Genomic DNA, 15,745 nt, shown 5'->3' on the forward strand with positions numbered 1-15,745 from the left:
GTAGGGTGGGAAACATTTGGCTCTCCTTGGCCACCACTGGGAGCACTCTGAGGCTGGTAACCCTGGGAAGCGGTGTGAATGAACACGGGGAACAGGGTGGGGATTGGCCCCTCTTGAGGCTGCACCAGACCCAAGGAATCGCCTCAAGCCACACTTGTCCCACTCTTCTGCTCCCACCAAGGCTGCAAGTGTGTTTCTGACTTTGGGGCTGAACTGGGGTCTCCTTCCCTTGGGAGCCTTTGGCCAAGGCTACAGAGGACAGGTTCCAGGGTTCTTCCTGCACTAGCCTCGGAAAAAGAGGCCATGGCAGTGACAGAGTTCAGGCCACTTCCCCACAGCCTCCAGACCCTCCCCCAGCCCCCCATCCTCCAGCCCCAGGGCCTCAGGGAGCAGATTCCTTACATGCCTGTGGCCAGAGGCAGAACCAAGGAAGTGAGCAAGAGGGAGGTCAGCTTAGTGGAGAAAGGAGGAGAAAACGCCCTCCTCCAACCTGGCTCATTATTAGCAGGCCGTGGGGAAAGAAGGGGTCACCAACTCCAGGCGTTTGAGCCCAGCCTCCCACCTGGGAAGGCCTGGGCAGTCTCTAGAAAGAGCACAGTGGATTCTGCTAACCACTCACACTCCTGGTCTGTGCTTGCTCCCTCCACAGTTCAAACTTCCCAAAGAGTACAGCTGGCCTGAAAAGAAGCTGAAGGTCTCCATCCTGCCTGACGTGGTGTTCGACAGTCCGCTACACTAGCCTGGGCTGGGCCCTGCAGGGGCCAGCGGGGAGCCCAGCTGCTCCCCAGTGACTTCCAGTGTAACAGTTGCGTCAATGAGATCCCCACAAATAAAAGGACAAGTGTGAGGAAGACTGCGCAGCACAACCCTGCAGCCCAGTGGGGTGCCGTGCACAGGCCACAGGCCCCCCACCTCACCTCCAGCTCAGGGGCCGCACCCCCCAGATGCCTAAGCCCTGTGACTCATCAGGCCAGTGAGTGGGCAAATGCGGACCCTCCCTGCCTGCAGCCCGCACAGATTCTGGTTTGAGGTTTGACTCTGGACCCTGGCTGTGCCCCTAGGTGGAGACAGGCCTCATTCTCACCTACCCCCTGCCGCACAGCCCAGCAGGAGGGAGGCGGACAGCCAGGTGCAGAGCGCGTGGAGGCAATTCCTAGCTCAGCTCTGGAAGCCTTTGCTACTCAAGCTCCTCTGGCCACGGAACAATTCCTCTGATCATGTTTGGTTTTCTTCTTCTTCATCCCTATTTTATTTTGTAGAAACCGGATGGTATTTTATTGCTCTGCAAAGATGTCCAGAAGCCATGTATATAATGTTTTTTAAACAGAACTTTATTCCCCATCGAACTTTCGTATTCTCTGACAGCGGCCTAGGGCTGTCTCTCTCCTTGGGCTGCCACCAGAGAAGGTGCTTGGTGTCCGCCTGACAGCCCAGAGCCCTGGAGGAGCCGGCTGCACAGAGACTTTTCTTCCCAGCTGGGCCTGGTGGAGCCCAGGGCAGGGGAGAGGAGAGACACTCCCTTGTGCAGCTTTGAGTCTGGTTTCGTGGGGCCAGGGAGGGGTGCTACTGTTTTCCAAGTGAATGGGTCTCAAAGACTCGGTGACCCCAGCCTCATCTTCTAGGCCTTTTCCACCCAACCAGGCCTACCTGTGAGAGGGTGAGGTTCAGCACGTCACACACCATCCCCGCTGTCACTCAGGGCCTGGGTCTCCAGCTCTGTAATCAGTCCTGTCCCATTTCCTCAGTCCCTGGGCCTCCCAGCCTTCAGGCTGCAGGGCTGGCTTACTAAAACTGAAAAATCCACCTCTCAACATCTCTTTCACTTTGGTTCTGCTAACTCTGCTCTCTGCCGCCCTCCCATCCTCCCTGTATCCATTCATGCCCTATCTTTCATTCTCCACTCCTCATCCCGTCTCCTTTCTGGCATCCTGGCCTCTCATGGTCTTCAGCCCCTCACCCCCAGTACTGCAGATCTCAGTCTGCCTTCCAGAAGCCAGCCTATCTCTAGCCCATGGTTTTGGAGTTCCTCTCGGGTTATCTCCCACTCCTGACCTGGAACCAGCAAGCCCCTTTCCTGCCTTCTTACCCCCAATTCTAGGGACAGGACTGCTGTAATACTTCAAGATCACTCTTTACACCTCTTCAAAGCAAAGTCATGACCATGCAGGGCTCCTCATTGCTCCCATCTGCCTCACTGCACATGCAGGCACCACCAGGGATGCCACAGGAATGCCCACAGGGTGCAGGACGCCACTGATGAGAGATCCAGTTAAAGAGCTGCCCCCAGGGGTATGAGGGCACGAGCTGGGTTCTCCAGGGAGCAAGAGTTGAACCTCCATGGAGCCACTAGGCCTGGCCTCTTCTACACATCCCCAGGGCTATCTGGTTAACTCCATCAAGCTCAGAGTTGCAAGGCACATCAGCCTGGAGTATTTGGGAGAGACTGGCTCCAGGTCCCCACCAGCCAAGATGCAAGCCACTCAGGACCTTATGTCAGCAGCTGTGCCTCTACTGCCCTGAGGACTTCCCAGAGGGAGCCCTACTGGCCATCCCCCACCACAGCAGCCCTGCCTGTGAAGCTCTTGTCTTCTGACATTTCATAGGCAGAGAGGTGCCATCAGTTCGCCTCCATTCCTTGCCACGGTGACCAGCCTCTCCCTCAACTCTCTTGCTGGGGACCTGCCTGAGGGCTCCCTGCTGCAGTTTGCCCGCTTCCATCTGCTGGGTGCCTCTATCGTTGGTTGGGTGGGGATGGGTCATTTTCTGAGCTAAGCTTTGTCATTAGTTTGTGAAGCACCTGGTCAGCAACTTGCCCCAGGCCTGGAGGGTCTTTGCGGACTGAAGGTAGACACCAGCCAGCATGGTGGCCCTGTTCTAGGGGAGCAGGGTAAGGCAGGAAGAAGTGGGTGAGCTCCGAGATGATGAGCACATGAAGCCTGTGGCCCCTTCGTACCCCCAATATGTCAGGAGCCTCACGCTCATCCAAGATCCTGCAGGGGCCAGGATCCATCTCACTGGCTCTGAGGCAGGACAGGGCATCACGCATCTCTGACCAGGCCTCCTTTCCCATGGGCATTGGTGCCTCCCAGAGGTTTCTCAGGCTGCTGGCTGGTGAGAGATGACCTTAAAGAAGATCAAGCCAAGCTGACCGTGGACCCTACCCAGCACAGCTGCTGGCACAGGATGCTTGGTGAATGTCCCCTTTCCCTCCCTGCAGCTCTGTGGGAACCCCTGACCTTGTAGTGGGTGGAGGAGGTAAGGGGCCTCCCTCCCTAAATCTGCCTCTTCTGCAAGCTACTTGGAGACTTGCCTAGTCCTACCCACCCCTCCAGGTCCTGAGAAGGGCCTTTCCCTTTGCTGTTTGCCTGCTATATAAGGCAGGATCCTGTGGCTCCGCTGGCTCAGTGTAGGCTGCAGGAGGACCGCAGACTCGGCTGCAATTCTGAGGGGGGTTTGGGAGGCTTGTGCGAGGTCTCAGGCCTGTCTGGGGAGCTGGTGCCTCTTCCTGCCTGTATCTTTCTCTTCCAAGGGCAGTGCTCCAAGGCAGGGACTGGAGACGCCGAGGGGAGAGTCTAAAAGGGCTAGAGCATTTTTAAAAATAGACACAGGGTCTTGGGACTGGGGTTTCAGATTGAGTTGCAAGCAGGGAGAAAACCTGAAGGTCGGTGCCCCTATGGGGCTGACCAGTAGAGAATTTCCTTTACTGTATTTTTGTATCTGGTCTTCCCTCTCTGGCTTGTAGGACATCCGTGCCAGGTGAGGTGCCTGGGGTCCTGTTACAAGTCAGGAGCCCTGTAGAGAGACCCCTCCTTTTGTACAAGTACCTGAATGCTGCAACCAGCAGATTTTTGTAAAATTTTATATTAGTTTTTAATGTCAGTGGCGACTCGGTTCCTGGGGCTGCAGCCAGCCTGGGACTTTTGTAAGAATTTTTGGGTGACTCACTTAGATATCGTTTCCTTCTTACCCCCTCTTCCTCTCTGTAATCTAAGTGCATTAAACATCTTTGCAGAAGTGCCTGGGTTGTGTGCTCATTTCTGGCTGCCAGGAGTAGTGGAGCAGGAAACCCGGGGCCCTGGCAGAGGGAGTGGGTTGTACTTAGCCACTTAGAAGCCAGGATGGAGGGAGGCCCCCAGGATTGTTGTCGAGAGTGGAGGAGGTGCCAGGGAGTTGGGATCACACAGCTGGTGGCTCTTCAGTCATGAAGAAATGACTTTGCAGGGACAGGCTCTCCCTCACTGGTCCTGAATTCCTCTAAGGTCAAGGGGGTAGGAGCGAGGAGCAGTCTGGGGAGATGAGGCGGTGGGAAAAGGCCCTCTCCCTGCCACTTCATCCCTCTTCTACCCTCCTCTCACCAAAAACCCCTTTTGCCTTAGGAAGAGGGGCCCAGACAGGTGAGGAAGGCAGGCCCTCCTCATCTCCTTCGGAGTCCTTGCCCCGGCTTCCAGCTCCTCTCACATGACATCTAAATTCTACCTCCTAATCCAGTGCCCAGGGGCAGGATCCAGATAGAAGGTCAATTCAGAACCGGCGACACCCACTGGGTGACACAGAGGCCAGCCCACCCGCCGTAGCAACTCCACTGGGCCTGGCAGCAGAGGGAGGTGTCGGGTATATCTTCCTTTCCTGGACTGCCCAGCTCCTGCCTCTCCAGGGCTGGGGGGCAGCAAAACAGCCCAACGCCCAGTGTGGGGAGGCATTGCACTGGGGGAGAAGGCACTAGCCTGGCATTCAGGATGAGGGCTGCACCCAGAGTTCTTGGAACCTGTGACCACCCGGGCCCTCACATATTCATTCCCTTCTGGTTTTCTATCCTGGACAGTGGCAGGGGATTTGGGTGGGGCTGGGGCGGAGGTCCTAGGACAGCATAAGCAAGGGAGAGGGGATGTTAGCTCCTATGAGGGGGCTCTTATATCCTGTCCCTTCTGTGAGACCTAGCCATGTGGGGGGCCTTTGCTGAGAGGTCCACATTCCTTCCCCTGCAGCCTTTTACTGAACTCTCAAATGGAGCAATGCAGCAGGTCCTGTCTGGGGCCCTCATGCCCTTTCCCTTTTCTGCCTGGAGACTGGGGGCTGGGGGAGGTACCCTCATCTGACTTTAGCCTACAAGGACACAGTATCAGGGTGAAGTTCTTGCCCCAGAGAATGCAGAATAGCAAGATCCTCTGCTTAGGTGGTTCTGCAGGACACCAGGCTGAGGCTGTTTCTGGAAAGAGAAGGACTCCTGGGCCTAGGGCAGAGACCCCAGCCCTAGAATTAAGGAGGAGAGAGATCTACCATGCCATCTGTAATAATCTCCTCCAGAAAGTCCTGTGCATTCCTCCCAGGCGTCTGCTTTGCCTCATCTGGGGTGCTGGGGGCCCTGGGGAGGGAGTCCCACAGGCATCAGGGGGGCCGGGAAGCCTGAGAGATTTGCCAAACTGGCCTAACCAGAAGAAGGATGCAAGCTACAAGTGACTCAACCCAGCCAGGCAGGCACTGAGGTGGCAGCAGGCTGCAAGGGGGTAGGTGGTGGCGAGGCCAGGGTGGGGTGATTTGCTGCGCAGGAGAAGGGGGAAGCCTGCAGGGGCAGGTCTGGATGTGGTCTGAGAGGGGCAGCCATCTCCAGGCCCCTTCCAGGGGACATGGTGGGACTGACCCATCCCTCCTTTCCTCCTTATTGCCAAGAAGTCTGGGAGGTGAGGGCAGCATGGGGGAAGAAGCAACTGACTGCTGGTGGGTGTCCATGGCTTGAATGAGCATAGCTCTCCAAGTAACTTGTAGGATGAGGGAGACTTTGAGGGGGTTATCATGAGAGTAGTGGTCTTACTGGGGCCAGAGAACTGGTCTTACTAGGGCAGAGACCCTCTTCCTTGATTTTCCAATTTCACCCATCCCACCCCATACATTTCAGTACCATGAGAGCACTGCAAGGATGGAAAATGGGTCTCAACCTTTACAGGACAGATGAAGGCCAACCATGCATTGTCGAGCCTCTACATCTACAGTAACACGGTGGGAACGAACTAGAAAACATTCTGTTGTTCTTTTTTTTTTTTTTTTTGAGACGGAGTCTCGCTCTGTCGCCCAGGCTGGAGTGCAGTGACTGCATCTCAGCTCACTGCAAGCTTCGCCTCCCGGGTTTACGCCATTCTCCTGCCTCAGCCTCCCGAGTAGCTGGGACTACAGGCGCCCGCCACCTCGCCCAGCTAGTTTTTTGTATTTTTTTTTTTTTTAGTAGAGACGGGGTTTCACCGTGTTAGCCAGGATGGTCTCGATCTGCTGACCTCGTGATCCGCCCGTCTCGGCCTCCCAAAGTGCTGGGATTACAGGCTTGAGCCACCGCGCCCGGCCCATTCTGTTGTTCTTTGAACAAGTGTGTGCCAGGCACTCTGTTATATACTGAGATGCCAGACTCAGGCCCTGCCTTAAGAGGCTCGGAGTGCAGTGAGGGGAAATAGACAAGGAAACACATACTTATGAGGAAGAACCATCAAAGAGGAAGGCAGTAAGCTGCTTTCTGTCCCACCCCAGCTTCACCACTTATCAGGGTGACTTCAGCCAGGTGCCTAACCCAATCTGGGGAGATTCAAAAAAAGACTCCTTGAAGAAGTGACATCTAAGTTAAAACCTAAAGGATGCTTAAGGATGAGTTGAGCAAAACAAGAGGAAACTTTACTTTCATAAGCTCTCCAGGCAGTCAAAACAACAAGGGTAGAAGCCTTAAAACTCTGCTTGGGCACTAGAGTGCAATTTGGAGTATATGGTTTAAGGCATCAAGCTTTCATTTTAGGACCATCTCCTTGTCTGCTGGATGGAGAATGTTTTGAAAGGGGGTAAGAATGAAGGAAAAGTGACCAATGATGCTTGCATTAGGGTAGAAGCATCTACCTAGGTGGAGAGAATGGGATTCATTTATTGATTTGACAAATATTTATTAGGCATCTACAATGTGCTAAGTCCCGTTCTACGCACAATGCTAAAGGAGGTATTAGCATTAAAGAAAATACCTCCTTAGACAGATCTTACTTTTTTCTTTTTTTTTTTTTGAGACAGAGTCTCACTCTGTCGCCCAGGCTGGAGTGTGGTGGTGCGATCTCAGCTCACTGAAACCTCCCAGGCTGGAGTACAGTGGTGTGATCTCGGCTCACTCTAACCTCCGCCTCTCAGGTTCAAGAGATTATCCTGCCTCAGCTTCCCAAGTAGCTGGGACTACAGGCACGTGCCACCATGCCCAGCTAATGTTTTATTTTTAGTAGAGACAGGGTTTCACCATCTTGGCCAGGCTGGTCTCGAACTGCTGACCTCAGGTGATTCACCTGCCTTGGCCTCCCAAAGTGCTGGGATGACAGGCATAAGCCACGCGCCCAGCCTCACAGATCTTACATTTTAATGATGGGCGACAGATAATAATTTCTTTCTCTTTTTTTTTTTTTTTTTTTTGCGCTGGAGATTTGCTCTTGTTGCCTAGGCTGGAGTGCAGTGGCGAGATCTCGGCTTACTGCAAGCTCCGCCTCCCAGGTTCAAGCAATTCTCCCACCTCAGCCTCCCAAGTAGCTGGGATTACAGGCGCCTGCCACTACGCCTGGCTAATTTTTGTACTTTTAGTAGAGACGGGGTTTCACCATGTTGGCCAAGCTGGTCTTGAACTCCTGACCTCAGGTGATCCACCCGCCTTGGACTCCCAAAGTGCTGGGATTACAGGTGTGAGCCACTGTGCCCGGCCAGATAATAATTTTCTTTTCTTTTCTTTTTTCTTTTCTTTTCTTTCCTTCTTTCCTCCTTCCTTCTTTCTTTCTTTTTTTTTTTTCTTGAGATAGAGTCTCGCTCTGTCGCCCAGGCTGGAGTGCAGTGGTGCTACCTGGGCTCACTGCAAGCTCCGCCTCCCGGGTTCATGCCATTCTCCTGCCTCAGCCTCCCAAGTAGCTGGAACTACAAGCACCCACCACCACGCCCGGCTGTTTTTTGTATTTTTTTAGTGGAGACGGGGGTTTCACTGTGTTAGCCAGGATGGTCTTGATCTCCTGACCTCGTGATCTGCCTGCCTGGGCCTCCCAATGTGCTGGGATTACAGGCGTGAGCCACCGCGCCCAGCCCAGATAATAATTTTCAAAAGGAGGAAATATCGTACATAGAGACCCATGCTATGGAGAAACAGAGGAGGAGGGAAAGTGGGGCTGGAGGGAGGGATGCATTTTAAATAGAGAGGTCAGGGAAGGCCTCATAGCATAGGTGACATTTGAACAAAGGATAAGGATCTCAATTACTGGAAGAAGTGTGCCATAGGGCTATCTGGGGGAAGATGGGCCAGGGACACTGAAGAGCATCTGCAAAGGGTGAGGGAGTTAAGGAGAAACATACCGGGTGTCTTTGAGGGCACCAGGGAAGCCAGTGTGGGTGCAACAGAGTGGGAGAAGAGAAGGCTAGAAAATTATACAGAGGCCAGACCGTGCAGGACCTCGGAGGGAATTCTAAAACTTTCACTTTTATTCTGGTTGGATTGAGAAGGCATTGGAAGATTTTGAGCAGAGGAGTGACATTTTCTGATATATAGATATATTTGTGTGTATATATATATATGTGTGTGTATATACATACACACACACACACACACGCATATATATACATATTTTTTTTTTTTGAGATGGAGTTTCCCCTCTTGTTGCCCAGGCTGGAGTGCAATGGCACGATCTTGCCTCACCGCAATCTCTGCCTGCCGGATTCAAGCAATTCTCCTGCCTCAGCCTCCTGAATAGCTGGGACTACAGGCATGCACCACCGTGCCCAGCTAATTGTTTGTATTTTTAGTAGAGACAGCATTTCACCATGCTGGCCAGGCTGGTCTTGAACTCCTGACCTCAGGTGATCCACCCGCCTCGGCCTCCCAAAGTGCTGGGATTACAGGCATAAGCCACCATGCCCGGCCATTGTGACTTATATTTTTAAAAAACTGGCTGGGGCCTGGTGTGGTGGCTCACACCTATAATCCCCGCACTCTCAGAGTCCAAGGTAGGCAGATCACTTGAGGCCAGGAGTTCGAAAACAGCCTAGCCAACATGGCAAAACCCAGTCTCTACTAAAGATACAGCTGGGTGTGGTGGTGCACATTGTAATCCAGCTACTTGGGAGGCTGAGGCAGGAGAATCGCTTGAATCCAGGAGACAGAGGTTACAATGAGCCAAGATCGTGCCACTTTTTTAAAAAAGATTACCCCAGCTACTACATTGAGAATTGACTCCAGGAGTTAAGGGCAGAAGCACGGAAACCAGTTACGATACACTGAAATAATCTAGGCAAGAGATTATGGTGAAGTAATGGAGAGGTTAAGAAGTAGTCAAGATTTGCTGGCTCGACACAGTGGCTCACACCTGTAATCCCAGCATGTTGGGAGGCCAAGGCACATGGATCACTTGAGCTCAGTAGCTCAAGACCAGCCTGGGCAACATAGCAAGACTCCATCTCTACAAAAAGTACAAAAATTGGCTGGGTGTGGTGGCACACACCTGTAGTGCCAGCTACTCTGGAGGCTGAGGCAGGAAGATCACTTGAGGTCAGGAGGCAGACATTGCAGTGGGTAATGATTGCACCATTGCACTCCAGCCTGGGCACTACAGAGAGACCCGTCTCAAAAAAAAAAAAAAGATCTGCTGAAGGGTTGGTTCACTGAAAAGCAGAATACGGCAGCAGGAACAGGTTTAAGAGGGAGCAGAAATTAGTATCCTTTTGAACATGTTGAGTTTGAGATGTTTGTTCTAACTCCACATGAGGATGTCATGTGAGCAACAGATATACAAGTGGATGATCTGAGAGATTTAAGAGAAGGATCTAGGCCGGGCGCGGTGGCTCAAGCCTGTAATCCCAGCACTTTGGGAGGCCGAGACGGGCGGATCACAAGGTCAGGAGATCGAGACCATCCTGGCTAACATGGTGAAACCCCGTCTCTACTAAAAATACAAAAAACTAGCCGGGCGAGGTGGCGGGCGCCTGTAGTCCCAGCTACTCAGGAGGCTGAGGCAGGAGAATGGCGTGAACCCGGGAGGCGGAGCTTGCAGTGAGCTGAGACCCGGCCACTGCACTCCAGCCTGGGCGACAGAGCGAGACTCCGTCTCAAAAAAAAAAAAAAAAAAAAAGAGAAGGATCTATAGGACCCAATATCTGATTGAATGGATGAGGGGTCAGGGAGGGCAGTAAGGGACAGACAGCTGTCAAGGTTGTCTACTTCATCCTCAGCTTGGTAATTAGTTGTTTAAGTCCAGGTGCGGTGGCTCACGTCTGTAATCCCAGCACTTTGGGAGGCCGAGGCAGGCAGATCACCTGAGGTGAGGAGTTCGGCATTAGCCTGGCTAACATGGGCAAGACCCTGTCTCTACTAAATATACAAAAATTAGCTGTGCGTGGTGGTGCGCACCTGTATTCCCAGCTACTCAGGAGGCTGCGGCAGAAGAATCGCTTGAACTTGGGAGGCAGAGGTTGCAGTGCACCACTAGCACTCCAGTCTGGGTGACAGAGCAAGACTGTCTCAAAAAACAAAAACAAAAACAAAAACAAAAAAAACATCAAGTTGTTGATAGGTCCACCGACTGAGATGGGGAATGCAGGAGGACGAACAGGCTGGAATGTGAAGATAATGAGTTTGGCTTCCAATACATTGAATTCAAGGTGCCTGTGGGACATCTGTGCAGACAGCATAGTGAGTTATACAGATCTGCAACCAGGAGGTGAGGATTTAGCCTGGAGATACTGACTGGGGAGTTAGCAGCATGTAGATGGTCATAAAGCTCAGAAGTAAATGAGATAGGTCCAGGGTGTAGTAGATTGGTAAGAGAAGAGGATGGAAAGCAGAACTCTGAAGACTGCCAACATTTATGAGATGGAAATTGGAGACATCTATGATTAGAAGATAAGAAGAAAACAAGAAGCATATGATATCTTTTTTCTTTTTTTTTTTTTTTGAGATGGAGTCTCGCTCTGTCACCCAGGATGGAGTGCAGTGGCGCGATCTTGGCTCACTGCAAGCTCCGCCTCCCAGGTTCACGCCCTTCTCCTGCCTCAGCCTCCTGAGTAGCTGGGACTACAGGCGCCCGCCACCGCGCCTGGCTAATTTTTTTTGTATTTTTAGTAGAGACGGAGTTTCATCGTGTTAGCCAGGATGGTCTCAATCTCCTGACCTCGTGATCCGCCCACCTCGGCCTCCCAAAGTGCTAGGATTACAGGCATGAGCCACCATGCCGGCCAAGAAGCAAACATGTTACAAGTTAAGGGGAGTGTTCAAAAAAGACAGTAAGTGAGGAATTGTTTAGATTGCTTATACTGGAGGTCACTGGCAAGGAGGCCAGAAAGGGACCTCCAACTGCTTCTAAGCTAGACCTTCTTTCTTCGCACCATCCTTACAGCATGGAATTGAGGATTAGGACTTAGAAGCCACTTTCTCCTTGTTCGTTCATTCATTCATTCATTCATTCACATATTCACTTGCCGTGCATACAACCCCCCATGTGAAGAGATGCAAAGCGCTACAGACAGGCTCTGTCTTCAGAGGATCAGGGACCCAGGGGTCATATAGAACTGGATTTCAATCTCAATTCTACCATTTAGAACATAATCTTTGATGACTCCAAAATCCCTATCTCCAGGACAAACATCCCCACTGGGTCTGTATACACAATTGTCTCCTCAACATTTCCATTGGGATATGAGCCAACTCAACTTAGAAAGTCCCTTTACTCACCAGTCTGGGCAGCATGGTGAAAACCTGACTCTAGAAAAAAATACAAAAATTTAGCTGGGCTGTGTTGTGTGCTTGTAGTCCTAGCTACTCAGGATGCTGAGGAGGCAGGATCACCTGAGCCTGGGAAGTTGAGGCTGCAGTGAGCCATGATTGCACCACTGCACTCAAGCCAGGGCAACAGAGTGAAACTCTGTCTCAAAAAAAAAAAAAAGGAAAGGAAAGAGAAAATAGAAAAGAAAAGAAAATAGCCTTATTCAAATAATCTAATCCTGTTCAATTTTCCCCTTTTTAGTAAATGGTGCTACCATCAGCCTTTTGTTGAGATCCAAATCCTAGGAATAATTTTTAAAACATTTTTGGAGGAAAGAAGGGAAAAATATAATATATAGAGAGTATAAATATTATAGTATAGCCGGGCATGGAGGCTCACTCCTGTAATGATAGCACTGTGGGAGGCCGAGGCGGGTGGATTATCTGAGGTCAGGAGTTTGAGACCAGCCTTACCAATATGGTGAAACCTTGTCTCTATTAAAAATACAAAATTAGCCAAGCGTGGTGTCACGTGCCTGTAATCCCAGCTACTCAGGAGGCTGGGCAGGAAAATCACCTGAACCCTGGAGGCGGAGGTTGCGGTGAGCTGAGATAGTGCCATTGCACTCCAGCCCGGGCAACAAGAGCGAAACCCCATCTCAAAAAAAAAAAAAAATAGCTGGGCATGGTGGCAGGCACCTGTAATCCCAGCTACTTGGGAGGCTGAGGCGGAATTGTTTGAACCCAGGAGGAGGAGGTTGCAGTGAGCCGAGATCGCACCATTGCACTCCAGTCTGGGTGACAAGAATGAAACTCGTCTCAAAAAACAATAAATTATAGTATATATAATATATGGCATATTACACTATATATAATTTATGGTATAGTATATACAATATGTGGCATATTATAGTATATATGGTATCGTATATATAATATATGGTATACTATAGTATATATAATATATGGTATAGTATATATAATATATACTATAAATACATATAATACATATAGTATATTTATACTATACTTATCACCATATACAGTATATCCAATACTAGAGATAATATATACTATATATAACAGTATACTATACTTATATAGTATACTTATATAGTATCTTATACTATACTTATATAGCACACTTATAATAAGTGTACTATTATATAATATATAATAGATATATAAGGAAGGCCCTGTGTGTTCTGGCCCTTACCTTTCTTCCTGGACACATTGCCTTCTTTCTGTCCTGGAACCTGCCTGTTCTATTGCTTTTGCATTTGTTTTTTTCTTCTGACTGGATCGCTCTTCCCCCAGGTTTCACCTATCTGACTCTTCGTGTGCATTCTGGTCCCAACTCAAATGTCACTTTTTCAGAAAGCCTTTGTGTGAGCCTGTTATTCTCTATCACGAAAATTGTTCTACGTATATTTAAATTAAATTTTTTTGCACGTTTTTCAGGCAATTCCCAGGGCTTAGAAAAATCTTTTGTTGAAGATTTATTGACTGACCATTGGCCTTGGCAGATTTCTGCAGTGCTTTAAGCCATGGTTTCCTTATTAATAGAGGAATAAATGCCTATCTTGCTAGGTAGTTTAAAGCGCCGGGGATGAAGGTAAAAGTATTAAGGACGTCGGGAAATCTCCCCACACTGAACCTTTGCATTTTCCTACTCACTTCCACTGGACTGCTGAGCAAACCGACAAAGGCTCCTTTCCCTCTGGGTAAAGAGCTACGGGACTCTTCACTTCAGGCCCGGAAAGAGGTGGTCCCACTACGCCGTGGCATTATCGCTTTTGTTGTTGTTGTTGTTGTTTGAGACGGAGTCTCGCTCTGTCGCCCAGGCTGGAGTGCAGTGGTGCGATGTCGGCTCACTGCCAGCTCCGCCTCCCGCGTTCACGCCATTCTCCTGCCTCAGCCTCCCGAGTAGCTGGGACTACAGGCGCCCACCACCACGCCAGGCTAATTTTTTTGTATTTTTAGTGTAGATGGGGTTTCACCCTGTTAGCTAAGATGATCTCGATCTCCTGACCTCGTGATCCGCCCGCCTCGGCCTCCCAAAGTGCTGGGATTACAAGCGTGAGCCACCTCGCCCGGCTATCGCTTTTTTAACAAGCGCAGAAAACCCCCTCCCATCCCAACGTTTAATGTACCGAAGTTTGTGAGAGTCACGTGAGACTCTCGGGTCTGCCCCGCCTTAGAGAGGTGGAGCCTCAGCTTGTCGACCAATAGCAGGAGCAGTCTCCAGAACAGCCCCAACGCGACAGGGAAAGGGGGAGGGGCCGGGCGCCCGGCAGCTGTAACAGCACTTCCGGAAAGCACGCCCCGCCTCTCCCCCGGCCCCGCGCCCGTTTCTTTAGCCAGTGCCGGGTGGGCAGAACCTGCGGGTGCTGATTAAAGGCGCCGCCTGCCGCTTTCTCCTCGCCCCCCCGCCGCGACTCTCCGCCCCCTTCCCGAGTAGCGGGACTGGCCTTGATGTAGGGACACCACCCCCCCGTCTCCTTCCGCCCCAGCCCGGGAGCTCGGCTCGCTGCAGCCCCCAGCTCTCTCGCTTCCCCACCCTGCCTGCCCCGCTCTGCTCCGAACCCATTGTATACGGCCGGCTGCGGACTCCCAGGCCGGGCCGTGGCGGGGGCGCTGGGACCCCCGAGTGCCCCTCCAGCTGGTCCCGTGGGCCGCGGCTTCTCAGCCGTCCGCCTTCCTCGCGGCGGCAGCGGCGGCGAGGGCGCCCTTTCCTCCTGGCGCGGGCGACGGGGACGCACCCCCACCCCGCGGCGCCCCTTCCCGTGGGGAGAGCCGGGCTCGAGCAAGTCGAGGCAGGAAAGGGCCGCCGCGGACTGCCCGGCCAGCCGATCGTTTTTATTATCGAGATTATTATTAAAAGGGGGCGGGGACCCCAGGACGCGGGGGAGGGGCTGGATACGCAGGTATTTTTATTAAACAGATTATTCCTGAAATAATAATAATAAGCGCAAGATGGCTGAAGGTGGCTGTGATGAGAGTGTTGGGGTTGGGATTTTTTCTTCCTCTTTTTTCTTTTTTGATCTGACGATAAAGCTCTGAGGCGACAGCCGCTGCGGAGACCTTGCCCGAAGCGCCCTCCCCTCTCTTGAGAAGCAGCGGGCAGACAGACGGACCTCGGACCGAGCAACGGGCGCGGGCCCGCCCCGGACGCGTCGCCTGGGCAGCAGCCGGGGACCGCGGGCGCTTGCCTTTCTGCCGACTTCTTCCAATTCTCATCTTTTTTTTATTTTTTGGACAGGACCGGGGTGGGTGGAGCAGAGGTGGAGAGAAATCGGGACTTCGCGTTTTCTCCCCTCTCTCCTAATTTGTTGGAGGCCGCCAGCCCTCCCCGTGGAAAAAAAAAATCTCACCAAAAAAAAAAAAAAAAAGAAAAAGGAGCTAGAGGACGCCGCGGGCCCCTCAGCGAGTGCGCCCAGACCCCGGCTGCCGCCGCGGAGCCCAAGATGGCTGGGCACTGAGGGAGGTGGCTCGGCCTGGCCCCGCCGCCGCAGGCTGGCTCCGACCGCAGCCCGGAGCCTTCCAGGCCCGAGCAGAGGCCGAGAAGAAAAGAAAAGTGGGGGGGAGGGGGCCGGGGGGGCGAAGGGGGAGGACCGGGGGAGGGGAGGGGAGGGCCGGGAGCCGAGCCTCCTGTTCATTAGCAGTTGAGAAAAATTCCTTTCTAGTTTGATCAATCCTTGTTTTCCTCAGCAGAGCCCGGGCGCCCGCCCAGCGCGGAGACGGGCGCGCGGGGTCTCTTCGCGGCGGGGGCTCCGGGCCTCGGGGGAGCGCAGAAGTAGCCGCCCGGGGGTCAGGCCCGAGCGCCGCCGGGGCTTCTCCCTCCCTCCCTCGCCGGTTGCCTTTTTTTCCACTTCTCTCCCTCCCCCTTCCGTTTCTATTTGTGAAGGGAGGAGGAAGGCAGAGGCGGGCTGGTGTCTCTGGCCGGGGACTGGAATTTCATCTGAATGACTGCCCCTGCGCGCACGCAGCGCCCCGGAGTCGGCCCGC

The 15,745-nt window shown here is 52.4% G+C and overlaps 1 protein-coding gene across 5 annotated transcripts in view; it reads left to right on the top strand.

Annotated features, from left to right (window-relative positions):
• The window catches only part of SUFU (SUFU negative regulator of hedgehog signaling), a 134,231-nt gene extending 130,217 nt beyond the window's left edge, over positions 1-4,014 (top strand). For 4 of the 5 annotated variants that reach the window (XM_015148000.3, XM_015148002.3, XM_028853493.2 and 1 more), the window contains one exon: positions 650-4,014. In XM_015148000.3, coding sequence (XP_015003486.1) covers positions 650-739 — 90 coding nt within the window. In that variant the 3' untranslated portion in view covers positions 740-4,014. 5 annotated transcript variants of the gene reach the window in all.
• Positions 4,015-15,745: the final 11,731 nt, after the last annotated feature.

The sequence above is a fragment of the Macaca mulatta genome, chromosome 9 (assembly GCF_049350105.2).
Source record: "Macaca mulatta isolate MMU2019108-1 chromosome 9, T2T-MMU8v2.0, whole genome shotgun sequence".
In the NCBI taxonomy this organism is placed as follows: Eukaryota; Metazoa; Chordata; class Mammalia; order Primates; family Cercopithecidae; genus Macaca; species Macaca mulatta.